General features: G+C 43.3%; 1 protein-coding gene across 4 annotated transcripts in view; it reads left to right on the top strand.

Moving 5' to 3' along the window:
* The window catches only part of CFAP57 (cilia and flagella associated protein 57), a 74,284-nt gene that overhangs the window by 9,649 nt on the left and 36,927 nt on the right, over positions 1 to 27,708 (top strand). For 3 of the 4 annotated variants that reach the window (XM_072724279.1, XM_025992072.2, XM_072724280.1), the window contains exons 6-12: positions 2,813 to 2,965; positions 10,578 to 10,717; positions 11,492 to 11,657; positions 12,361 to 12,474; positions 20,543 to 20,755; positions 22,005 to 22,178; positions 25,692 to 25,853. In XM_072724279.1, coding sequence (XP_072580380.1) covers positions 2,813 to 2,965; positions 10,578 to 10,717; positions 11,492 to 11,657; positions 12,361 to 12,474; positions 20,543 to 20,755; positions 22,005 to 22,178; positions 25,692 to 25,853 — 1,122 coding nt within the window. The remainder of the gene's footprint in view (positions 1 to 2,812; positions 2,966 to 10,577; positions 10,718 to 11,491; positions 11,658 to 12,360; positions 12,475 to 20,542; positions 20,756 to 22,004; positions 22,179 to 25,691; positions 25,854 to 27,708) is intronic. The other variant, XM_072724281.1, reaches the window with a different exon arrangement.

Genomic DNA, 27,708 nt, shown 5'->3' with positions numbered 1-27,708 from the left:
CCGTAAAAAATTTTATTATGACATATACTGATATTTAATGTCAAGCATATACTGGCACATAGGAAGCATTCAGCAAATGTTTGTGGAATCAGGGATACAAACTGCTATGAAGAGAGATCGTCTGTGCTTGGGGAAGATCCAGGTGGGCTCTGGGTGTTTGGTGGTTATCTTTAGGGTAGGGCCCTAGAGGAAGAGTAACGATTGACAGGAGGGAACAGGTTAGGAATTGCAGGTGGGAGTAACAGGTAAAGCAGAGGCACCATGGATGAGGAGCAGGTGGTGTATCTGGGAGATACTCTGCTCCCCCCTGGGGGAGAGGAACTGAAATCACTCGAAAGAGCAAGATGGGAGCTGAGGCCGGTGAAGGATCTCCAATGCCAGCCTGGGGAGCATGTGTATGATTCAGACGGCCTGTTTTTGAGCGGAGAAGCATTACACTTAAGAAAAGCAATCTGCCTATGGTGTGTAGTGGGGGGGGCGGTATTTGGAGGCACTAGATGTGCGGCGGCTACAAACACTGCAAGAGCCAGGCTTGATTCTACCCTTATTGGCGGAGTGACTCGAGATGCATTGCTGAATCCAGCACAACCTCTCTTTCTTCACCAAGAAAGCAGCCCATCCCTGGTGGTTATCAAAAGGATGAACCAGACCTGTATGAATCATGTGTGCTGTGCTTGGTGCTCCACCCGTGAGAGCAAGTACTATTGCCATGCTTAGGAATCAGTTAAGCGGCTTTGTCACTCAGGCCAAGAAGTGGTGAGGTCTCGTCACGGCAGTGAATGGCAGGGAAGGTGGGAAAGGAAAGAGCTTTGTGGAGGTTATGCCTGTAGAACTTGCCCTGAGTAAACGTGGACAGCTGGAGATAAGGAGCTCTCAGAGATGATGCCTCAGCTTTGGGACTGGATGCCTGGGGAAAAGATGCCAGGGTTAGGAAAATCGGGGGTAAGAGCAAGGCGAATGGGAACCAAGGGGAATTATAATGAATTTACACCGCCTGCTTTCAAAGCAATTCATTCTTTTGTTTGCTTATTCACTTCGCAAATATACACTGAGGGTTTACCAGGTGCCAGGTTCTATGCTGGGGGCTGGGGATGCGGTAGGGAAGCAGGCACATTAAAAATCCTGTCCAAAGAACACAGTCAACAGGCAAACAAACAAATATTAACTGATTGACCCCCGGGGATCAACGCTGTGAAGAAGAGAAGGCCAGGAAAAGGACAGGGAGTGAGAGGGGGTTCTGTTCTAGAGACATTGGCTCGGGGAGGCCTCCCTGAGAAAGTTGACATTTGGCCAGACACTGGAGTAAAGTGAATCAGCTGGAAATGTGGGTTAGACTTTGGGAGTGAGATCAATACGTACACACAGACACACACACACAGTCCTTAGCTGGTGTCTGGCACAGAGCTGATGCTCTGTTTTTACTATTTTAAGGATTTATCATTGTGATTACATTCACTGCTGTTGCTTTCGTTGAAACCCTCGTATTAGGCAAAATCACTGACAGATAAAACATAGAGACAGAGAAAAAGAGGACTGAGGACAAAATCTCGCGTTTCCTAGTGTAGAGTCTGAGACAGAATGAGGACCCGGCAGAGGCTGAGAAGTGGTGACCGTTCACTTCTCATCTAACAAATGGCTGTTGCGTACCTACCACGGCCCAGGTCCCATGCTGGATGCTGAGATAGCTGAATCGGCCACGGCCACTTCCCCAAGGACCTCACTGTCTCTGGAAGAGAAGAGCAAGGCAGTGCTTCCTCTTTGAGCAGTGCGCTGCGCTAGGCACTGTGCCAGGCCCTGGGACACTGACAGGGTCCTTGGCCTGTGGCTTCCCCATCCTACTTTACACAGTGTGATGAATGTGGAGCAGAGGGCAGCTCCCTGGCAAGCACACTGGGGTGCTGTGGGGGCCCACCCGGCCCAGGGCAGGGTGAGGCAAGGCGAGGCAAGACTCTTCTCCCTCCCAAACCCTCACCGTCCTTGCAGAGCCGGGGGGTTGACGATGGGAAGAAGGAGGAGCAGGTGTACAGGAAGACAGACCTCCAGGCCAAGGGGAGAAACTGAGAGCCTGGTGTCCTGGCCCCTGGGAGGCAGGTACTGCCATCACCACTACAGGATCTAGGAAGGTCAAGAAGGCGAGGATTGAGCAAGAGCCTCTGGCTCTGGTGATAAGGAAATTTCTAAGGTTGATGAGGACATTTCAAGTGATACAGTAGGAGGAATTAAGAACCAAGGGGGTGGAAGAAAGTGGGTGATATGTGCGGGCCAGCCTTTCAAGAAGTCTAGTTGTCAGCAGACGAAGAGCACTGAGGTGGGGAGGAGGGGATATAACATTATCATGTCGACTTGAGAAGTCCAGGCCCTCCCAGAGACGACAGGCTGGGCTTCTGTATGACCCCTTCTCTTTTCCCTGCCCTGTCACCTCCCCATATGGAAGAGGGACTGCGACCTTCCCCTCTGCTGGCCCGAAGTGCGCATTGCTGCACTTGATGAGGTGGCTCCCGCACTGGGATTCTGACAGGTGGGCAGGAATGGGGTTTAAACCAACACTCATCTTCAGGGGGAACCTCAAACCGAGATGTGGAGAGTGATCATTTTTACACATGCTGCTGTCTCTCGGTCAGCCGCTGATCACTGAAGGGTGACACACAGTTGACTCAGGGCCCTCCCTTCTCCCCATCCGAGGAGGATCCTTGCAACCATACTGGTCTGGGAGTCTGCAAGCTAAAAGTATCCACAAGAACTCTGAAAGCCCCGGGACGCACCGACTGACAACATGGGGACATCACTAAGAGCTGCCTTGCCTCTTGGGCAGATTCCTCTGGACCCGCAGAGCAACGAGCCAAGTCAGTCTGACAAACAGGACATCCTCTGCATGTGCTTCAGTCCCTCAGAGGAAATCCTGATTGCCAGCACCAGCAAGAACCAACTCTACAGCATCACCATGTCCCTGACAGAGATCAGCAAGGTAAGTCTTCCCCAGCAATGACTGGCTACCCTGGGGGCCAAGTCTTACTCTAAATTTGCTGAGCATGGCTCATTCAGCCCTTTCATAAGAGCAAAAGAAACTCTAATCTTAAGATTTCGCTGTAGAAGCACTCTGCTCTCCTCGGTGGGATGGCGGTTGGCTGCAGCCTCCTTGTGGGACACACTGCAGTTGTCTGTCAGGTTTAAATGGTACATCTCCTTTAACCCTGCAGTTGCACTTAAGAGACTTCAACCTACCATAGACGTTGCACAAAGATGTATGCTCGTGTGCACAAAGACGTATGTAAATCAAGAAGTGTGTTTTTCCTTTTTTGTTCTTAAATAACAAGGAAAGATAGCATGAATACACTGCAGACATTGCAGCAAAAACAAACAAACAAACAAACCCACCACTATTAAAAAGAATCACTTTGAACTTCTAAAAGGTTCGCTGCATCAAGAAGATATTGCGGTCTTAAAACTGTATGTACCTGATAGCGTGCACTCCAAATACATGAGGCAAAATTTGACAGAACAGCAAGGAAAACAGACCATCTACAATCATAGTAAGAGATGTTAATGTATCTTTCTCAGTAATGGTGGTTTCTTTTAAATGATAGTTTTTTTAAGTTTAAATTCAGTTAGTCGACATACAGTACATCGTTAGTTTCAGATGTAGTTTTCAGTAATTCATCAGTTGCTTGTAACACCCAGTGCTCATCACATCATGAGCTTTCCTTAATGCCTGTCACCCAGTTACCTCATCCCCCACCCACCTCCTCTTCAGCAACCCTCAGTTTGCTTCCCAGAGTTAAGAGTCTCTCATGGTTTGTCTCTCTCTCTCTCTGATTTTTTTTATTATAAATTTATTTTTTATTGGTGTTCAATTTGCAAACATATAGAATAACACCCAGTGCTCATCCCATCAAGTGCCCACCTCCTCTCTGATTTTTTTTAAGACCCATTTAGTTTCCCCTCTTTCCCTTACAGTCCTCTGCTCTATTTCTTATATTCCACATATGAGTGAAACCATATAATTGTTTTTCTCCAATTGACTTATTTCACTTTGTGTAATACCCTCCAGTTCCATCCATGTTGATGTGAATGCTAGATATTCATCCTTTCTGATGGCTGAGTAATATTCCATTGTGTGCACAACATCTTCTTCGTCCATCTGTAGAAGGACATCTTGGCTCTTTCCACAGTTTGGCTACTGTGGACATTGCTGCTAGGAAAATTGGGGTGCAGATGTGCCTTCATTTCACTATATCTGTATTTATATATGAGTTTTATTGAATATATACTGATATTTATTCACATGCCATACAATTCACATATTTAAAGTATGCAATTCAGTGGTCTTGAGTGTATGCAGAGAGTTGTGCAACCATTACCACAATTTTAGAACATTTTCATTGCTTCTGGTTCTTTTTGTTTGTCCCTGTGGATTTGAATCACTACCTGAAATCACTTCCTTAGGGGATCCCTGAGTGGCTCAGTGGTTGAGGGCCTGCCTTTGGCCCAGGGTGTGATCCTGGAGACCCAGGATTGAGTCCCACATCAGGCTCCCTGCACGGAGCCTGCTTCTCCCTCTGCCTATGTCTCTGCCTCTCTCTGTGTGTCTCTCATGAATAAATAAATAAAATATTTTTTAAAAAAATAAGTCACTTCCTTAGCCCAATACAATTTGCTCCCACCTACCATCTTTGTGCTATTATTGGCAAATACATTTCCATGCACCCAACAATGCATAATATACATATTGTTTTATACAGTAGCTTTTTCAGTAAGGTTAAAGAAGAGTGGGGATGAAATATGTGTTTATCTTATTTTTTATAATGACATTATGCCTTTATTGGTGTTCTTTGTGGGTTTTGGTGAGTTCAAATTGCTCTCTTGGGTCACTTGCTTTCAACTTGATCAATCATTTTGCTCTTGGTGCTTTCAATTTTTTTTTTTTTTGTCTTCAGTTTTTGATATTTTTACCATTATGTGTCTGTGGATCTCTTTGTGTTTATCTTTCTTGGAGTTCGTTCAGCTTCCTGGATGTGTACATTATTTTTCAGTAACCTTGGGAAGTTTACAGCCATTATTTATTCAAATATTTTTCTGCTCCTTTCTCTCTCTCCTCCCCTCTGGTACTCCCATTGTACATATGTTGGTATGTTTAATGTTACCCCACATTTATCTGCAGTTCTGTTCATTTTTCTTCATTCTTTTTTCTTTCTGTTTTTCAAATTGCATAATCCTATTGATATGTCATTAACTTCTCTAATTCTTTCTTCTGTTAATTCAGATTTACTTTTGAGTCCCTTTAGTGGATTTTTCACTCCTGTTATTGTACTTTTTACCTCCAAATTTTATTTATTTATTTATTTATTTATTTATTTATTTATTTATGAGAGAGACAGAATGGGAGAGACAGACAGTGTACATGAGCGGAGGTGGGAGGGAAGAAGGGGCAGAGGGAGAGGGAGAGAATCTTAAGCAGGCTCCAGCATGGAGCCTGACTCGGGGCTTGATCTCACAACTGAGATCATCGCCTGAACTAAAACCAAGAGTGAAACGTTTAACTGAGTTGAGTCATCCATGTGCCCCATGAATTTCTATTTTTTAAGCAATTTTTGTCTCTTTTTGATGTTCCCTATTTGATGGGACATTGTTATCAGAAGTTTCTTTACTTCTCTAATCTGTAATGGCTGCTGTGGAGTCTTTGTATATTAAATCCAATATCTGGTCACTCTCACAAAGAACTTCTGTTACCTGGTGCAGAAAAATGCAAATTAAAACAAGTCTGAGATCTTTCTTTTCTTTTCAGTGACACTTTTCCTTTAATATTTTTTGTCTTTTTCTGCTTTTGAAATGAGCCTTCAATTACAAAATATCAAACTATACTCCAAAATATCAGCTATTGGCATATGGAGAAACTCATAACTAAGGACAATTGAATAGCAGCAGCAGGTGGCAAGAGGTGGGAAGTAATTGAAGCAGAGGTTACAAATGTTCACAGGAAGCTAAAATTATCCAACAGGTTGTGCCCTAATGTTAGCACAGGTTACACTCGTCACTACCTTGGTGGGCAGCCTCAGTGTGTTTGGGTTCAGATTCTACATAGCAATACAATTTCTTCCAGTTTAGAGTTCTTGGCTTGCACCAATCACAGGGTGGCCGGATGGCACTGGACCAGTCTAGTCTATTAGCTTTTCAAAATGCTGTTGTAGATGTACTGAGACTTCAGGAGCTCTGCACTTCAATGATAGCATGTAACTCTGGTTTCCTGGCTGGATAGCTCAGCTAACATCCAAATGCTATCAGTGAGCTTCAGGGATTGGTACAGCATGTCCTGCCCTTCTACATTCCTCTTGGCAATAGTGTAACATTATTGTTTTGCAACTTGCTAGTGTCAGTATTTTAATGACATTCCTTAATCTAAAACTGAGGTTTTCGTTGGGAATATCCTTCCATGTTGCAAGGAAGATCTGGCAACTTTGCTTTGCTCTCTCCTACAAAAAGCACATTGAGTGGGGTGAAGTGGCTGAAGTTGCCTCGGGGTTACACCTCTGGCTCCTCAGACAACAAAGTGACAAGTAGAAGGGCCAACTTTTTTTTTTGGGGGGGGGCCAACTTTTTCAGTAGCATATTACAGTAGTCAGAGTCTTTGGGTGACAACCCTAGAAACTTCATTAACTGAAAGCACCAATGCTGGCAGGAGATAGCCAAGGAGTTACATGCCCACAGATGCTCTAATGTGCCAGTCATCTTTAGGGTTGTAATTAGGTAGTCCAAGATAAAAATCTGGCCCCATTCAGTGCACTCATCTGGGGTTGTCAGCAGCTTAATGATGTTCTGTTGGTTCAGATCAAGCAGGTTGCTGTTTAGGTAAGATTCGCTGATTTCAGATAATGCTACTATACCATTAGCCACGACCATTGGGTTTGAATCTGTATGAGATCCCATAGAGAATCCAGATTTCCCTGATCTTCTACCATTTGGGCATTGTGTCATGGAATTTTGCCACACAAACTTGCTGCTGCTGTTTTCCAAACATAGGGATCTTCATCCTTCAAGGACTTGCAGAGAGGTTCACAGGGATATTGAGTAATATTGTCCACCCAGGTGTACCCCATGGTTCTGACTCCCAAGGCCCAAATTAGAGGATAGGGATCTTCACAGTCCTTTACGAAGCTGTTGACAGCTTGAAGTAGTTCATCAAATAGAGATACATGAGCTTCTTTAATTCCAGATTGTCTTTGCATATAGTTCACCACACCTGGAAAGAGAAGACTGACACCTTTCCCCACAGTCAGGGCAACAATCACTTTCTTCACAGTCTCCTCCTTCTTTTCTTTCTTTTCCTTATTGAGTGCAGCCTTCAATTCAAAGATTTCTCCTTTTTTTTTTTTAAAGATTATTTATTTATTTATTCATGAGAGACAGAGAGAGAGAGAGAGAGAGAGAGAGAGAGGCAGAGACACAGGCAGAGGGAGAAGTAGGCTCCATGCAGGGAGCCTGATATGGAACTTAATCCCAGGACTCTAGGATTATGCTCTAAACTGCTGAGCCACCCAGGCGTCCCAATTTCTCCTTTTTTATTGATTTAAGTGCTTGGAGTCAGTCATGGTTTGGGATCTTTTTTTAATTAAATTCAATTAGCATATAATGTATTATTAGTTTCAGAGGTAGAGGTCAGTGATTCACCAGTCTTATATAACACCCAGTGCTCATTACAGCACATACTCTCCTTAATATGTATCACCCAGTTACCCCATCCTCTAACCACCTCCCCTCCAGTAGCCCTCAGTCTCTTTCCTCTGATTAAGAGTCTCTTATGGTTTGTCTCCCTCTCTGATTTCATCTTGTTTTATTTTTCCCTCCCTTCCCTTATGATCCTCTGTTTTGTTTCTTAAATTCCACATATGAGTGAGATCATATGACAGTTGTCTTTCTCTGATTGACTTATTTTGCTTTTCGCTTAGCATGGTTTGGGATCTTTAATGTGCTCCAGAGGCAAGGGCAAGGGTGGCCGCAGCAGCCAGAGAGCATAGCTTGAGTGGTGAGGTAATGATTTCTTGCATGTCACAAGTGAGAGGCTTTTTTATAAGAATTATTTTTATCACACTACCAGAAATTAGAAAGTCAGATCCCATGAGAGATTTCTGAGAACAAGGGGAAATGAGAATCCTAATGTGATGATGATGGATGTGTAAACTGGCACAGGTATTCTAGAGAGCAATCTGGTAGTTCCTGGTCAAGTAGAGAATGCATGCATCTTGTTATTCAGTGGTCTGCCCCTGGATTCATACCAGGAACTACATCATGCCAGTCCACCAAAGAACATGCACAAAAGTGTTCACCTTAATGTTCGTAGTAATGGAGAGTTAAAGACAACCCAGATGTCCATTTCTGGGAGTGATAGAGAAGTGAAGTAGCTGGATGTATACTACAGAATACCAAACCTAAGTTAGAAGTGATGATTATACATATGACAACACAGATGGTTGAGAGAAAAAGTAAAACTACAGAATGCAATCTGAAGACAGTGCCCTATATAGAAATATCCAAGGATATAAATGAGACACATTCATTGGTGCCTTTGATAACAAGGGAACAAGAGTGAAAATTAAAGAACAAAGGAATGAACTAAACATAAAATAAAAATTGACTCTACATGAATTGAGTATATCTGCCCCTGAGATATAAAATAAAGAAAATAAAGATAGAAAATCAAGGAAATATGTGGCAAGTTTGTCAGATGAGCTTTGGGAATGAGAGTCAGAGCAAGAGAGTTTGGAAGACCTGGAAAGAGAATAAATGATATAAAATTGGTATCTCTTAGAGATTTAGAAAGTGAACTTACTGAAAAACGTGGTGGAGTTACTGCGTCCTTTGGAGGTTTATGGTCATGAATTCTAAGTGAAATCGGTAAGCCTGCTTGCCTGATTCTCCATCATTGTACAGCTTCTCAGGCAGAGGTGCAGAAAAAAGACAGAAGAAAGAACTGCTGTTGTTTTTAAGATAAGAGAGCCTTGAGTGTGCTTAAAAGCTGATAGGAATGTACCAGTAGAGACAGGAGATTGAAGAGATGAAAAAGGATGGAAATAATTGGGCCCATCCCCCGATCTCAGCACAGAGCCTTTCCTCCGTGGTAGTAGAGAAGGGTGAGTAGATGCAGGTAAGTTAATAAGTGGAAAAGGGTCAGGATTTGAGGGAATCTCCATCCCAGCCTTTGTCTTACTTGTGAATAGACCTAAAATATATGCAACTCATTGACTTTCTCAGCCATCACTCCTCATTCAGGTGTCCCAGCTCTAATGCCCCTGATTACATGTGGAGCCTACACAACATGTATAACAGGATACATTTTCATTTCAAATCATTCACCCAGCTCTCACTGCTGCTGGTGGCAGAACAACACCATTTCTCTGAAGAGAAATTTGGTGGTACCTATCAAGGCCTTTAGAATTTAGAATTACCACTTCCCCCAGTATTCCACTTCTAGAAATGTGTCCATTTTGTCAGTCTCAGCCTGTTGATAGTGATGCTATTGGCTGGGAATGCCTGAGGCACTTGCCAAGGCCCATGCTACTTCTAGCAAACCCCCAGACATTTCTCCCACTAGGACCAGTGATGTGGATGGACTGGACTTTTTGCTTCTTATTAGGATTGCAGAAAGCACTTCAGCAAAAAACAACAGGGAACTTTGGGAAGCATAATTTATTACTCAGGCTCTGGAGGGTACGCAGCACACGTAGGGTCACAGCATGAAGTCGTGAGTGGGAGGTTATGGGGTTTTGCCTTTATGAGGCTGTGAGGGTAAGACATCTAGAATTTTTGTAGGTTCACTTTTTGTTGGATAATTTAAAGCCTAAGAGTGGGGGACACCTGGGTGGCTCAGTGGTTGGGCATCTGCCTTCAGCTCGGGGTTGGGGGTGGTGGTGATCCCGGGGTCCCGGGTTCAAGTCCCATATCAGGCTCCCTCCATGGAGCCTCCTTCTCCATCTGCCTATGTCTCTGCCTCTCTCTGTGTGTCTCTCATTAATAAACAAAATCTTTAAAAAAAAAAAAAAGCCTAAGAGTGGGATTCAGACCCTAGGAAGGGAGAAGTGGGATCACTCAAGCAGTCAGTATCTAAGTTATCAAGGGCGTTCTGAAAAAAGACCCATGGGTAGCGGTGGCCTACTACCTTGGTGGCTTTGCCAGCAGCTGGTAACACATTTATTCAAGATGGGTATCTTTTGAAATGGATGCCTACACATTCAAAAGCTTAGTCCTGGACACTCACACTGCAGGATCTAAGGAAGTAATCAGAGAGGTACACAGAAATACACACAAGGGTATTTAGTCTAGTGTTACTCCTAAATAACAGAAAATGGAATCCACTGAAATGTGCCCACATCTGGTATATATATAGAATAAAATATTTTATTGCCATCAAGATAATATTTTAAAATAATAGTGGCATCAGAAAGCATGCATGATGTTCAAGCAGTCTTGCTACAGCCTGATTCCTGTGTACTTGGTCTAACTAATGTTCTTGGGTAGTAGTGAGAGCTGAAGTGCACAGCCTGCCTTCTGCTCACTGTGCCAGAGCTCGCTGTGTGTGATTTCTCCAGGGGGAGCCTGCTCACTTCGAGTATCTGATGTACCCCTTACACTCAGCATCCATCACTGGTCTATCTACGTGCATCCGCAAACCCCTCATTGCCACCTGTTCCCTGGATCGATCCATTCGCATCTGGAATTATGAATCAAAGTAAGGATGAAAGGCTTTACTACTGTAGTGTGCAAGATTTCAGTTGTTAGATTTGTTCATGTGAATTATTTTAATTAGAGTTTTAAAATATTATTACTTAGAAGCTTTCAATTGGAAAAGTTTTTTTTAAAAAACCAAGTCAATCAACTTACCTATTTCTCTGTGCTTGGCCTAGAAAATTGCTTTGTGTTTTATTAAGTGCTTACCACATGTCAGACACTATGCTGGACACTAGGGACATAAAGATAGCACTCCAGTATCTCACCTTTTTATATAACCTCCTATGTTCTTCTAGTTTTCCTATTGCCTCCCTCCCACTAGATGTGCTTTCTGCCACATGGAACTCTCTGGAAACACTCCATCTCTTTCTCCTTATCACTGCCTCTAGCCGCCCTTAACTCCCTAGTACTTTATCCCCTTGGCATAGCCTCCGTGAGAAGCTCCAACCTAGTTTGGACCCACACTGGAATATCTTTGGTCTTTGTGTATAGCTGCTGGGATGCTGAAAAGAAACCACTATCCTTCTGATTTGGGGAACTCTAACTGGAGCCATTCCTTCAGCATCACTAGACAGCTCATTGATCACTTCCTCAATTTTCCTTACTGCTTGGACACTGTCCTCATATAATCAAAATACAGAAAAAAAGAGGAACCAATCATTTTAAGCAATAAAGTATCTCAAATGCTATGATAAAAATATTTGCCAGGTACAGTGGAGGCCTCAAGGGATTTAGCAGGCTGGACTTCTAATTCAGTCATCGATCTTCCTTACAGCACATTGGAGCTATTTAAGGAATACCAAGAGGAGGCATATACAATCAGCCTTCATCCATCTGGACACTTTGTTGTAGTAGGGTTTGCTGACAAGCTACGCCTTATGAATCTACTCATTGATGATATACGTTCTTTCAAAGAATATTCTGTTAGAGGATGCAGAGAGGTAAGATGCTAGAAATAAAACCAGAGTTGAAATATCAAGAACTAACACACTTTGGTGAGCTGGGACCAGTCTGCCTTAGAGAACTTCAGTGGCTTTAAAAGAAGAAAAAGGAAAAGATCAGTTCTTCTCTCTCCAAACTCCTTGAGTGTATGGCTCTATCTCATTTTCCTCATACTCATCAAGATATTTCAGTGAGCCCCAAACCTTGTGAGACCCCACCTGTGATTAATCCTTTCCGTGACTGCAGAGGAACAAGAAGCATCAAAGAGGAAATTTATCTTAGACTCAGAGTCCCAGCTGGGAAGGTGAAATTGGAGGTTGAGAGGGGCCAGGGAATATACACATCAACAGGGAGAGACAGTAAGCAGCCAATCACATTTCTCCCTAAGATGACCACAGAAACCAGATAGTTCAGGAATCGCTTCCCCACTCTGAAACTTCTACAGACACAGAATGAGTGCTGTGCTCTACCATCCAAGCAGATTCATGGTCCATGCACGTGGCCATGACAACATCTTGGCCAGTGAGCTACAGGAATAGCAAAATGTCAGCCAGTGCTTGGTTCTTTCTGTGTCTTCCCCCAATTCCCACTTCTGCACCTGGTTGTAGCCTGAACTCTCTAGGAAAAGGAGCTCTTGACTATAACCTGCAGACTGCTCATTTCTCTCTTTCATTCTTGCTGTCTTGCTTTGTTTCCTCGTAGTGTTCCTTTAGCAATGGGGGTCACCTATTTGCTGCAGTCAGTGGAAATGTGATTCACATTTTTTCCACCACAAGCCTGGAAAACATCTCAAACCTGAAAGGACACACAGGGAAGGTAAGTGAGTAAGCAGTGTCCAGAGAAACGAGGGTCACAGAGTCCAGCACTATACTCACTGAGTGAACAAAAGAGAAACAATTCCTTTCTTCTTGGGAGTTCACTGTCTACTTGGGGAAAGAGACAATAAAACAAAGCACAGACTAATTACTAATCACAGTAAATGCAATGAAAGAAAAACATGCGGTGTCATGAGAGTCAATAATGAAAAAGTTGGCATAATTTAGATTGGGGTGTTCACAAAGGCTGGGTCCTAAAGGAGTAGGGAAGTATTAACCAGACAAAGCTGGCAGAGATCATCATTGCAGATAGGAATCCAAGGACCCTGGGATGAGAGGTTGCATGGCTGTCAGAGGAACTGAAAAGTCTGTGGGGCTGGAACATAGATATCAGGATGAAACCCAGGAGCAAGCTGAGTTTGTTGAGGTTGGCAGGGGCCCACGTGCATGGAACTTTGTAGACCTTTTAAGGACAAAAAAGATAAAGATAGTTTATCCTCCTTGTTCCTTGAAACCACTGAAGACTTTCAGGGCAGAGAATAATATAACCAGATTTTCATTTTAGATTACGTTGGCTGCAGAAAGAAAAATGTATTGAAAGAGACAGGGTGAACATAGTAAAGAGAATATTGTGAATATCTACACTATTTTGGACCACGATGGAGGTGGGAGAAAGGGAGAAGTAGATGGATACAAGAGATATTTATGAATCACGACCAATAGCTTTTAGACCGAGTGGAGGTGAGGCAGCAGGAGAACGGAGGGGCCAAAGGTTGAAAGACTAAGAAGTAGTCAGTGAAAGAATTTGGAGAGAAAAAGCACTTGAAAAAGAAAGGCGTTGTAGGCAGGATGGCCTGTTAAAGACGATGGAATGGGAGTATAAAATAGGATAGTGGTTTGGGATATACATGACTGGAACCAGGGACACATTCCAGAAGTGATTGAAGGGGCTGGAGAGGTGGGCTGCATCAGAGTGTGTGTACCATGCCAAAAATTGGACCTTAGTCTGTAGGCAATGGGAAGCAATTGAAAGGATTTAAGAAAGGAAGTAACTGGATTAGAAAGGTACTTCTCTAGCGGTGCCTGGGTGGCTCAGTTGCCTTTGGCTCAGGTCATGATCCCTGGGTCCTGGGATCAAGCCCCACGTCAGGCTCCCTGCTCAGCAGGGAAGCCTACTTCTCCTTCTCTCTCTGCTACTTTCTCACTTACTCTCTCAAATAAATAAATAAAATCTTTTTTAAAAAGAGCAAAAGTGAAAGATGAGTCAGGAAATAAACCATGGTTTAGTAGTACAGATAGAAGGAAGCATGATATTTAGTTCCATTTTGTACATATTATGTCTGATGTACCCAAGATGTATGATACATGAGTGTGGAGATCAGGAAAGAAGTCTAGGCTGAAAATGAAGATTCAGGGGGTTAGGCAGCAGTGGAAATCAGAGACATCGATTACATCACCAAGGGCCTGTGTGGAATCTGAGAAGAATCTTGGGCAGGAGACAGGTGGCCAACATTTAAGGGACTGGATAAGAGAAAGCCTGCAAATGAGGGCAGGCTTTGAACTTGGAATCAAGGAATTGTATCAGAGAAGTTAAGGAACTTATTCCCAAAAGGATAAAGTAGTCAGTGGCTTTAAAGGTCAGAGAGGGGCACCTGGGTGGCTCAGTTGGCTAAGCATCTGACCCTTGGTTTTGGCCCAGGTCACGATCTCATGGGTCATAAGATCAAGCCCCATGTTGGGCTCTGTGCTCATGGGAGAGTCTGCTTGAGATTCTCTCCCTCTGCTCCCTTTTTTCCCCACTTGCGCACATGCATACGTACACACATGCTCTTTATCTCTCAAAAAAATAATTCAAAAAATTTAAAAATAAAAGTCAGAAGTCCTGTCAAAACTAAAAACTGATGATTGAGTTTAGCAAGTAATAGGTGCATCAGTGCAGGTGCTATGAAAACGCTAGCATTATTGAGTTGCTGAGCTTCCTCAGTTTCAACAATGTGACTGGCCTTCAAGTGACTATGGAGATACAGATGAAAGCACACCAGGTGATTCTGATGCTCTTTCTAGAACTATGTGTACCTCCATGGGAGGCCCTCCCTTCACCAGTACAGAAAAGCAACCATCTGTTTCACAACTTTGCAAGTGTTTATAACCCTGGTCTCTAACCAGAGATATATGTTAGATTTACATCTGCAATATTTAAAAAAATACAGATGGAGGATGCAATAAAGCTATGCCTGCAAAGAAATTTATAACCTGAACTATATATATTATAAATATAAAAAAGACAGAATATCAGTGATATAATCATCCATCTCAAGAAATTAGAAAAGTAACAGCAAGTTAAATCCAAAGAAAATAGGCGTGCCTGGGTAGCTCAATGATTGAGCATATGCCTTTGACTCGGGTCCTGGGATTGAGTCCCACATCAGGCTCTCTTGCAGGGGCCTGCTTCTCCCTCTGCCTATGTCTCTGCTTCTCTCTCTGTCTCTCATGAATGAATGAATATTTTTTTTAATTTCAAAGAAAATAAAAGGAAGGAAATAATAAGGATGTGAGCAAAAGTTAACAAAATAGGAAATAAACACAATAGAGGATGATTAAAGCCAAAACTTGGTGTGTGTGTGTGTGTGTGTGTGTGTGTGTGTGTGTGTTAAGTAATCTCTACCCTCAATGTGGGGCTTGAACTTGCAACACAGAGATCAAGAGTTGCATGCTCTGCCAACTGAGCCAGCCAGGCACCCCTAAAACTTAGCTTTTTTAAAAACACAAAATGGACAAGCCCCTGACATGACTGATCAAGGAAGGAAAAAAAGAGGAAAGGTAAATAACCAGTATGAGGAATAGAAAGGGAATATTACTACAGCTCCTATATATAATTTTAAAAGATCAAAATAGGATATTATGAACAAATTTACATAAATTGGATATATAGATGAAACCAACAAATTCCCAGACAAATTGGATCTGTAAAAGAATCTGTAAAGAAAACTCTAGGCCCAGAGCATATCATTGGAGAATTATATCAACTACTTGTAAGGGGAAAAAATGACACTAATCTTGAAGAAACTCTTACAAAGAACAACAACAAAAAAGAGCAAATACTACTTCAACGTGGATGGAAATGGAGGGTATTATGCTGAGTGAAATAAGTCAATCGGAGAAGGACAAACATTATATGTTCTCATTCATTTGGGGAATATAAATAATAGTGAAAGAGAATAGAAGGGAAGGGAGAAGAAATGGGTAGGAAATATCAGAAAGGGAGACAGAACATGGAAGACTCCTAACTCTGGGAAACGAACTAGGGGTGGTGGAAGGGGAGGAGGGCGGGGGGTGGGGGTGACTGAGTGACGGGCACTGGGGGGGGGCACTTGACGGGATAAGCACTGGGTGCTATTCTGCATGTTGGCAAATTGAACACCAATAAAAAATAAATTTATTATTAAAAAAAAAGAGCAAGTACTTCCCGATATTTTTCTATGAGGCCAGCATAATCATGATACCAAACCTGCCAAAGATATCACAAGAAAGAGAAATGATTACCCATTATTTTTCATGAATATAAAAAAAATCCCAAACAAAATATCATTAAACCAGTCCATCAACATATACAGAGAACAATACAGCATGGCCAAGTTGGATTTATTCCAGGAATCAAGGTTGTTTTATAATTTGAAATCAGTTAATATGCTATACCACCTCAACATAAACATATGAATTTTCATCCTTTTTATCTGTGTAAGTGCAGATACAATATAATTGTTAATATTTAATATCCATTCATGATTTTTAAAAACAATTTACTAAAAATATAATGGAACTTTTCATTTTATTTGTTGAAAATCTTATGCAACATATTTAAGAAAACGTACAGCAAACAGCCTGCTTGATTATGAAATTATGGAAGCCATCTTTCTTTTTTTTTCACATATACATAAAAATTTTATTTTTTTATTGGAGTTCAATTTGCCACCATATAGCATAACACCCAGTGCTCATCCCATCAAGTGCCCCCGCTCAGTGCCCATAACCCAGTCACCCCCACACCCCACCCACTTCCCTTTCCACCAACCCTTGTTCGTTTCCCAGAGTTAGGAGTCTCTCATATTCTGTCTCCCTCTCTGATATTTCCCACTCATTTTCTCTCTTTTCCCCTTTATTCCCTTTCACTATTTTTTATATTCGCCAAATGAATGAGACCATATAATGTTGGTCCTTCTCCGATTGACTTACTTCACTCAGCATAATACCCTCCAGTTCCATCAACGTCAAAGCAAATGGTGGGTGTTTGTCGTTTCTAATGGCTGAGGAATATTCCATTGTATACATAAACCACATCTTCTTTATCCATTCATCTTTCGATGGACACTGAGGCTCCTTCCACAGTTTGGCTATTGTGGACATTGCTGCTAGAAACATCTGGGTGCAGATGTCCCAGCGTTTCATTGCATCTGTATCTTTGGGGTAAATCTCCAGCAGTGCAATTGCTGGGTCATAGGGCAGGTCTATTTTTAACTCTTTGAGGAACCTTCACACAGTTTTCCAGAGTGGCTGCACCAGGTCACATTCCCACCAACAGTGCAGGAGGGTTCCCCTTTCTCCGCATCCTCTCCAACATTTGTTGTTTCCTGTCCTGTTAATTTTCCCCCTTCTCACTGGTGTGAGGTGGTATCTCATTGTGGTTTTGATTTATATTTCCCTGATGGCAAGTGATGCGGAGCATTTTCTCATGTGCTTCCTGGCCACAAATATGTCTTCTTTGGTGAAATGTCTGTTATGTCTTCAGCCCATTTGATGATTGGATTGTTTGTTTCCTTGCGGTTGAGTTTAATAAGTTCTTTATAGATCTTGGAAACTAACCCTTTATCTGATATGTCATTTGCAAATATCTTCTCCCATTCTGTAGGTTGTCTTTTAGCTTTGTTGACTGTATCCTTTGCTGTGCGAAAGCTTCTTATCTTGATGAAGTCCCAATAATTCATTTTTGCTTTTGTTTCTCTTGTCTTCATGGATGTATCTTGCAAGAAGTTACTGTGGCCGAGTTCCGAAAGGGTGTTGCCTGTGTTCTCCTCTAGGATTTTGATGGAATCTTGTCTCACATTTAGATCTTTCATCCATTTTGAGTTTATCTTTGTGTATGGTATAAGAGAATTGTCTGGTTTCATTCTTCTGCATGTGGATGTCCAATTTTCCCAGCACCATTTATTGAAGAGACTGTCTTTTTTTCCAGTGGATAGTCTTTCCTGCTTTGTCGAATATTAGTTGATCATAAAGTTGAGGGTCCACTTCTGGATTCTCTATTCTGTTCCATTGATCTATTTGTCTGGTTTTGTGCCAGGACCACACTGTCTTGATGACCACAGCTTTGTAGTACAACCTGAAATCTGGCATTGTGATGCCCCCAGCTATGGTTTTCTTTTTTAATATTCCCCTGGCTATTCGGGGTCTTTTCTGATTCCACACAAATCTTAAGATGATTTGTTTCAACTCTCTGAAGAAAGTCCATGGTATTTTCATAGGGATTGCACTGAACATGTAAATTGCCCTGGGTAACATTGACATTTTCACAACATTCATTCTTTCAATCCATGAGCATGGAGTATTTTTCCATCTCTTTGTGTCTTCCTCAATTTCTTTCAGAAACTACAATGTTCTATGGTTTTTAGGGTATAGATCCTTTACCTTTTGGTTAGGTTTATTCCTAGGTATCTTATGCTTTTGGGTGCAATTGTAAATGGGATTGACTCCTTAATTTCTCTTTCTTCAGTCTCATTGTTACTGTATAGAAATGCCACTGACTTCTGGGCATTGAATTTGTATCCTGCCACACTGCCAAATTGCTGCATGAGTTCTAGCAATCTTGGGGTGGAGTCTTTTGTGTTTTCTATGTAGAGTATCATGTCATTGGTGAAGAGGGAGAGTTTGACACTTTCTTTGCCAATTCGAATGCCTTTAATGTCTTTTTGTTGTCTGATTGCTGAGGCTAGGACTTCCAGTACTATGTTGAATAGCAGTGGTGAGAGTGGACATCCCTGTCTTGTTCCTGATCTTAGGGGAAAGGCTCCCAGTGTTTCCCCATTGAGAATGATATTTGCTGTGGGCTTTTCATAGATGGCTCTTAAGATGCTGAGGAATGTTCCCTCTATTCTTACACTCTCTAGATGCTTTCTCTGCATCTAATGAGAGGATCATATGGTTCTTGTTTTATCTCTTGCTGATATGATCTATCACATTGATTGGGAAGCATTCTTTCTGAGATACAGAACAAAGCATAATGCCTTCTGTTCACCTTGTACTGAGTCCTAACCAATGCAATAAGGTAAGAAAAGTCCATGGGGCTCCTATAACAAAATAGCACAGATTGGGTGGCTCATAATAAACAGAAATTTTTCCTCACAGTTTGGAGGGTGGGAAGTTCAAGATCCAGGTGTCAGTATGGGTAGGTGAGGGCCCTCTTCCTGGCTGCAGATTTCTCATATCTTCTCAGGGTGGAAGGGGTGACCTAGCTCTCCAGGGCCTCTTTCATAAGGGCACTAATCCCATTCATGAGGGCTCTACCCTCAATGATCTGATCACTCCCAAAGGCCCCACACCTCCTAAAACCATCATCTTCAGGGGTTAGGATTTCAACATATGAACCATGGGGGAAATGGGATGGAAGGTAAGAGACACAAACATTCAGACCATAGCAAAATAAAAGGCATAAAGTTCAGAAATGAATAAATAAATCATCACAGATCACATTATTGAGTATGTAGGAAACTCAAAGAATTTTCAGATAAACTATTAAAATGAATGAATCTAGGAAAATTGTTGGAAATAATGTTACTGTATTTTCTCAAGCAGGTTTTAAAATAATAGTAACAAACAGAAAATGCCATTTAAGAGGTGGAGAGGGAGCTGAGGAGGTGGGTAAGGATGTGCCTGACAGGGTTAGAGTCCTGGAAATATCAAAAGAGGTGGCCAGTGGGTCAGGAGGTTGGTTACTTATGAAGAGATTGAGAAAATAGGCAAACATACTGAAGATGACGGAAAGATCTTTCACTACTGGAGAAGGGAATTACAAATATGACAGGGGGGAAAGCCGAGAAAGTTGTTTCTTTGTTTAGTGACCTGGCTGAACTAATTCTGAGAAATCTTTCTTTCCCCTGCTGTGTGCAGCCTTGGTGTCTCAGCTCTTCCTTTTGTTCTTTTTTTTTTTTTTTCTTAATTTTTTTTTTCTCAGTACCTAGGGGCTGCCCCTGGGTTGACCTGAGCCACTTATTAGTCACAGATTGTGCTCAGCCCCCTTAGCCAGTTAGACTTTTACCCTTTACTGTTGGATTTGTGTAGCTGGGAGACTGCTGTCACGGTGCATGGAGGTCACTTTTTTTTTTTCTCCTGCTCCTCGTTCAGCTGGAGACTAGTAGGTTGGAGGTTCTCTCTCTGATTGTACCCAAGGGAGTGCAGCCTTCATCATGCACACAATCTTCCAGCTGCCAGGAATAAGTGTGATTTTAGCGCTAAGCCTGGCTTCCTGGGAGATGCCAATGACCCAGAGGAGATTATTATTCAGTTAGCGTTTGGTCAGATGTAATATTTCAACCCCTTGTGCCATTGAGGCCTCTGCCCTGTGTTAATGGGTCTCCGTGCAGCTTAGGAGATGCTTTCAGGTTTCCCCATATCCCACTCTGATTGCTCTTGAGCGGTCATGGCTTAGCACATGCACACAGCCCTTCCGACCCCCAGAGTTGTCTCTGTGATTGTGGAAGGGCCCCTCTTGACTGTCTCTCTCCCTTGTTCTATAAAATTCTTATGCTCTGCTATTTTGCTTATATCGTGGACCTGCCGGCCTTCTCTTACTTGCTCTGCACCACTATCTCCATCATTGTAGACAATGCCCAGAGGGTGGACCTCTTCATGCTGTGTTCCAAATAAAGTCAGTTTTGTGCTTGCTGAAGGACACGCACCAGCAAAGGACATTCGGCCTCAGTCTAGTGGAACACATGAGGGGTTCATCCTCCTTTCCCAAATGAGAGGCATGTGTGTGCACACGAGTGCTTTTAACCAGATATGTCTCCATCCTGTAGGTTCGTTCAATTGTGTGGAATGCAGATGACAGCAAACTAATCTCGTGTGGCACAGACAGTGCCGTGTATGAATGGAATCTGTCCTCTGGAAAGAGACAGACCGAATGCGTCCTGAAGTCCTGCAGCTACAACTGTGTCACTGTCTCCCCTGATGCCAAAACTATCTTTGCAGTTGGGTCAGACCAGACCCTCAAGGAGATTGCTGACTCTTCGGTGAGTCTTCCTGGCCCACTGCCCAGCCACTGTACCCATCCGTGGGAGACAGCCTCCATGTGCACAGCAGCAAGTGTGATGGGAAGAGGGCTCCGGAGAAGAGGGCCCCTTCTTTGTGGGATAACACCCGGCCCCCCCGTGCCTTCTGAGTCAGCTCAGTCCTTGTTACTCCTGGGATTTCCTGCCCAGGGCCCTACCTGACCAGGTTAAACTGTGGGGCCCCTTTCCACTTCCACTTTGCTGGCTGATGTAAGGTCTCTACCACCTTCCCAGCCCACAAGTCAGCAACATCCCTAAACTGCTTGCTAATCCCAGGGTAGAAACACAACCATAGTTCCTGCCATCGCCTCGGCTTGCCACTGTGTTCACTTGAAACCCCCAATCTCTGAAATTTAGGAACTGCCCCATTTGGCTCCAAAGACCAAGGACACTTCTCCATACAAATGTGGCTGTGTCCTTCTCCAGGTGCCCAGTGACAGCTGACCTCCATTGGCTCCTCCAGCCTCTCTTTGGTGCTTGTCGCCGTCCTGGTGCTGGTGCCTGGGAAAGTGTACAGAAACCACGGCAGCCAACTTGTCTGAGACGGGTTTCCCAGGATTGGAACTCAGCTGAGAGTAGGGGTTCCCTCCACTATGCCCCTGAGTGGCTTAGTCCTAATTCTGTGGTGGCTTTTCCAGTGCTGGACCGGAAGGGAGCTTCATAGGGGGAAGGCCCACTGCAGTCCCCACTTCTTGGTATCCCCACTGGCTGGCACAGCCTGCATGACCCATGCAAACACTCAATGACTGTAGGGCCCATATCCCATTCTGAGTTTGAGATGCAAGGTAGCACAGCAGTCAAGAGCAGCGACACTGGGCCCTGACTGCCACTTACAAGGCAGGTTGACTACTTGCTGTCCCTGTGGCTATTTCAACATCTTAAGATAAGGGCAACAGTAACTAGTCAGAGGGTGTTCATGAGGACTGAATGAGTTACAACATGAGGAAGCTGTAAAATGGTGCTACTTGAAGGCTTCCTTTTATTAGGGTTGCTCTAACTCCTCACAGTTTGTCCACTAGTCAGGCAGCCACGATAGACTAATCTGTGCCTTTTCTGTGCTCCACACTATGCCAGGTGCTTTAAGGAATAGAAAAACATCTTTTCAGTACAGAACTTGCCCTTGTGTTGCTCAGAGGAGGGAACGACATGGGGACCCTGGGGGTATGTATGGCTCAGCCCCTCACTCTGAACAGAGCTGTCTGTGTTCCAGGTCCTTCGAGAGATATCAGCATTTGACGTCATCTACACGGCCGTCGTCATCTCACATTCCGGGCGCATGATATTTGTGGGCACCTCTGTGGGCACCATCCGTGCCATGAAGTATCCACTACCTTTGCAGAAAGAATTCAACGAGTACCAGGCCCACGCAGGTCCTATCACCAAGGTGAGAAGGGTCACTCTCCGCAGGGATCCAGGCCCAGACCTAGCCCTGCCCTAGATCTATCTGATCCTGCCCTTCATACTCCTTCTTCATCCCTCCAACCCCCTCAGTGGCTTTTCTTTCCTTATTGGTCTCTCCTTCTTAATTCATCCAACCACCCATTCAATGAACATTTATTGGCTACTAATATCCTTTATTTCAACTACTCCCAGGAATAAACCCTAGGAGAGAATCAGACATACACCTAAACATTCCTGTGTGAGGTTACTCACCATAATATTATGCATAATAATGGGCCATTTAAGAGATGTCAGGAGCATCTCACCCAGATCTCCGATCTGCTGAGTGCTGGTTGTGGCACCCAGCTGTCCTCCCCAGAGGAAGTGCACTTGACAGGATGAGCACTGGGTGTTATTCTATATGTTGACAAATTGAACACCAATAAAAAATAAATTTATTTTAAAAAATAAATAAAAAATAAAAAAAGTCAAAGCCCCAGAGATGAGTCCCTGCCCTTCCCTGGAGGTACAAAAGGCCTCCCCTGGGGAACTACCATGGGTACACATCTGGAAATTGTCCCCCCAACAACATCAAAAGCTAAGACTTTGAATGATGTCCCAAACTCAATACTGGCTTACCTTCAGACAGTATCCTTACTAAAGAAAGGATTTTCCATTATTAACTGGAACATTCCTATGCTGAGCTTGAGTCTCACACTCAAAGTAAATTTATTTATTTTTTTAAAAGATTTTATTTATTTATTCATGAGAGACAGAGAGAGAGAGAGAGAGGCAGAGACATAGACACAGAAAGAGGGAGAAACAGGCTCCACGCAGGGAGCCCGATGTGGGACTTGATCCTGGGTCTCCAGGATCCCTTCACACCCTGGGCCGAAGGGCGCACCAAACCGCTGAGCCACCCGGACTGCCCTCAAAGTAAATTAAAAAAAAAAAAAATTCCCTCTCTTCTTTTCATAGCGTTTTGTACATAAGGTATTTATTTTTCTGATTATGAAAGCAATGCATAGTTACTTTAGAAATAAAAATCTTCATGAGGCACTGGTGTGGCTCAGGTGGTTGGATGTCTGACTCTTAATTTCAGCTCAGGTCATGGTTTCAGGGTTGTGAGGTGGAGCCCTGCGAGGGGCTCCATGCTACGCATGGAATCCGCTTAAGATTCTCTCTCCCAGACTCCTAAATCTGGGAAACGAACAAGGGGTGGTGGAAAGGGAGGTGGGCAGGGCGTGGGCGTGACTGGGTGACAGGCACTGAGGGGGGCACTTGATAGGATGAGCACTGGGTATTATGCTATATGTTGGCAAATTGAACTCCAATTAAAAAAAATATATGTAAAAAAAAAAAAAGATTCTCTCTCCCTCTACCTCTCCCCACCCACTCTTATATGCTCACACTCTTTCTCTCTAAAACAAAAAAGAAAAAGAAATAAAAATCCTCTTCATAATATCATTAATATTTTGATACATTTTCTCTTTTGTGTAGATTTTGTGTGCATTTTAAATAAATTGAGACCATACTGTATATATTCTTTTGTAGTCTGCTTTTTAAAAATTAATGCTATTATAAGCATTTTTGTACAATTAAATATTCCTCGAAAACATGATTTTAGTAGCTATACAAATATCCTATCAAGTGATAGACCACAGCTTATTTCTTTTCCTACAACTGGGCATTAAATGATCATATGAGAGGCCCTAACCAGGGCTTCTCTACAGAATTCCGTGGGCATCTCTGATTATCCCAAAGGCTAACTTGCTAGACAGAAGAAGAATTCCTGAGTGCAAGAGCAACGCCATTAGTAAGGTTTTCGACACATATTGCTGACTGCGAGAAGGCCTTTTTCATTATTGATTCTTTTGCCTTTGCTTTTTATTTTGAGATCATTATAGAGTCACAGGAAATTTAAAGAGAGCATAGAGGTCCTGTGTGCCCTCCTCCCAGTTTCCCCCAATAGGTACATCTATCATAACTGTGCAACGGTAGGTATCACACCAGGAAACTGACGTTGGTGCAAAATGTGTGTGTTTCCATGTCATTTTATCACATACATAGATTCCTGTAGCTGGTATTGCTCTGTGGCCACCAAGGACCCCCTCTTGCTGCCTTGCTGGTGACACCCACCCCCCTCAGCCACCACTGACCCTAGTCCTGAGAAAACACTCATTGGTTCTTTATTTCAATCATTTGTCATTTTGAGAATTTTATATAAATGGGATCATACAGGGGGCACCTGGGTGGCTCAGTGGTTGAACATCTGCCTTTGGCTCAGGGCATGATCCCAAGATCCTGGGATTGAGTCCCACATCGGGCTTCCTGCATGAGCCTGCTTCTCCCTCTGCCTGTGTCTCTGCCTCTCCCACTGTGTCTCCATGAATAAATAAATAAAATCTTTTTAAAACAAAACAACGGGATCGTACAGCATGTGATCTTTTGACAGTGGCTTTTCTCACCTAGTGCGATACCCCCTTGAGCTCTGAGTTATTTCACATATCAATACTTCATTTCTTCTTACTGCTGAGTAGCTTTCCATGGCATGTATGCACCATAATTTGTTTAACCATCTACCTATTGTAGGATAGCTCATCCCCACCCCCCTAGTTTTTGGCTATTACAAATAAAACTGGTAGTAGCTCTATTGTATACAGGCTTTTACCAATCATATACAGGCTTTTGTGTGGACCTTCATTTCTCTGGGAATCATTGCTGGATCATAGGATAAGTTTATGTTTAGTCTTTTTTTTTTTAAGATTTTATTTATTTGACAAAGAGAACACAAGCAAGGAGAAAGGCAGGCAGAGGGAGAAGGAGAAGCAGGCTTCCTGCTGAGCAAGGAGCCTGACATGAGACTCCCAGGACCCTAGAATCATGACCTGAGCCAAAGGCAGACGTTTAACCACTGAGCCACCCAGGTGCCTCAATTTATGTTTAGTTCTTAAGGAAACTAAAGTAAACTGCCAAGCTGTTTTCTAGTCCTACCAGCAATGCATGCAAGATCCAATTTCTCCACATCATTGCCAGCATTTGGTATTGTCACTATTTTTTATTTTAGCTGCTTTCTAACATGTGTGCAATAATATCTCACCATAGTTTTAATATGCATTTCCCCAGTGGCTAATAATGTTGAACATCTTTTCATGTGCTGCTTTGCCATCTGTATACCCTCTTTGTCATCTGTATACCCTCCATATTTCTTTACCATCTTCTAGTTGGATTGTTTGGGGTTTTTACTGCTGAGTTCTGAGAGTTCTTTTTATAATCTAGATAATAATTAACCCTCAAGATTCCAAACGCACAGAGAATATAAACACAGTCTTGTTTCCTTTATTCATTAACAGAAGCTTATGAGAGCTCCCTGTCTTATTCTTACCCAGGATCCAGTCTTCCTGCCCCATGAGGCTGCACTCATGGTTGCCTGAACAGAGGCCTTGCACATAGCCAGCTCAGTTCTGGTTATCTGAGGCCTCAAAAAGCCTCCTTGTTGTGATTTTTTTCTCCTCAGATGTCGCTCACCTTTGATGACCAATTCCTGCTGACCGTTGCCGAGGACGGCTGCCTGTTTACCTGGAAGGTCTTTGATAAGGATGGTCGGGGGATCAAGCGAGAGAGGGAAGTAGGCTTTGCCGAGGAGGTGCTTGTTACTAAAACTGACATGGAAGAGAAGGTAAGAACCAGATCAAAGGAAGAGGGACATGGAAATTCCTTACCAGACTGTCCACACCCCTAGGACCACCATTCAAGGCCCTATACGCCTGGCTGCACAGTGCCCCACACAGACTCCCGCACTCCCCTGAACATTTCCCATCCACACCACCATGCTGCTCTCCTCTGCGTGGCTGGATCTCTTTCCACCCTCACCCCTGCCCATCAAACTGCCACCTGGTCATCTTCACTTACACTCTGCTCTACTTTTAGCCTGTGAACTAGCTTTCCTCTTCCCACTCTTTGAGGGCAGAAACCATGACATGCAATTCTCTGTGTGACCAGCAGTTTCTAGCCCTTGCTAGACACATGAAAGACAGTCAATAAATATTTACAGAATTGAACTGACAAGCTGAATATGCCAGTTGTATCTGTGAAACTTAACTGCTAGTGGAGCCTTCTTCATTTAAAAAAAGAAAATAAAGTATTTAGAAAACATTCCTGAAACCTAGTCTTCCTAATAATAAAACAATAAAAGTAATGATAATCAGCGTTTTTTTTAGATTTTCCCTGAACCAGGTACTATACTAATTATAAGTATTTTCTTATTTAAATGTCACATCATCTCAGGCAGCCTGTGTGGCTCAGCAGTTTAGCGCCACCTTCAGTCTAGGATGTGATCCCAGAGAGCCGGGTTCGAGTCCCATGTCCGGCTCCCTGCATGGAGCCTGCTTCTCCCTCTGCCTGTGTCTCTGTCTCTCTCTTTCTCTCTCTGTGTCTCTATGAATAAATAAATAAATAAATAAATAAATAAATAAATAAATAAATATTTAAAAAATAAAATAAATGTCACATCATCTCTATGAAAGATTCTATTATTCTCCCCATGTTTCCAGAAGTGGCGTTGGAGAAGTTAAGGGACAGGACTAGAGTTTTGCTCCAGATTTAATATAGAATCCTCTCTCTTAATCACTTCCCCCAAAGGCCCCTCCCTCCTGCGAAAGCATTAAACACTCCAGGAAGATGTGTTTTGAGAGTTTTGAGGGGACAGCTAGCTCTGCACCCCGCTCCCCAAGGGAGACACCGAAGGGATGGGAAACGCACAAGGCTTACAGAGAATGGCAGAGCTATCCATTCATTGCTGTTCATCCAGAATCTAGAGTGAATTTATTGAATGCCTGCTGTTTGCTAGGTACTGGGGATGCATGTGTGAAAAGACAGCCCTGAGCTCTGTGATCAGGAAACTCACAATCAGGTAGAGATGAAGAAAACCATCAGAACAGCACTGCAAAAATGGCCCCAAAGCAGGAGGATAAGACCCAGGCATTTCCAGAGATCTCTGCTAGAGTTTCCTGCTAGGAACTTTCTGCAGGAAAGGTGAAATGAGAGGAAAGGATGAGGGAGAGCCTGTGAGAGTCAGGGTCTGACCTACTGCAGGCAGGCAAGTACATCTCCTCCTCTTCCTTCTTCTCTCTGTTTTCTCCCCCATTCCTCACAGAGGGTAGGGGAAGGGAGCAACTAGGAGACCCCAGGCTGTGCCAAAGGCCAGGCTCCCCACCCAGCCCCCAGCTTGGCCTGTGAGAAGTGCTGCCAAGTTGGAAAGAGCTAGAGTATGTTCTGCTCCCTTCCTGGAGCCGCCCCATCTCTGCATCTGTGAGACTGTGCTCTTATTCACTGTTGGCCTCTCTGCCAAGAGAGGCCCATTTCTCTCTCCCATTTCTCTCTCCACCTGTCCTCTAAAAGTCACATTTCCCTGGGGCACCTGGGTGGCTTAGTGGGTTAACATCCAACTCTTGGTTTTGGCTCAGGTCGTGATCTCAGGGTCATGAGACTGAGCCCCATGATGGGCTCCACGCTCAGCAGGAGTCTGCTTGGAT

This window comes from Vulpes vulpes, chromosome 10 (genome assembly GCF_048418805.1).
Source record: "Vulpes vulpes isolate BD-2025 chromosome 10, VulVul3, whole genome shotgun sequence".
NCBI lineage: Eukaryota > Metazoa > Chordata > Mammalia > Carnivora > Canidae > Vulpes > Vulpes vulpes.
This window is presented reverse-complemented; position numbering and strand designations above follow the sequence as displayed.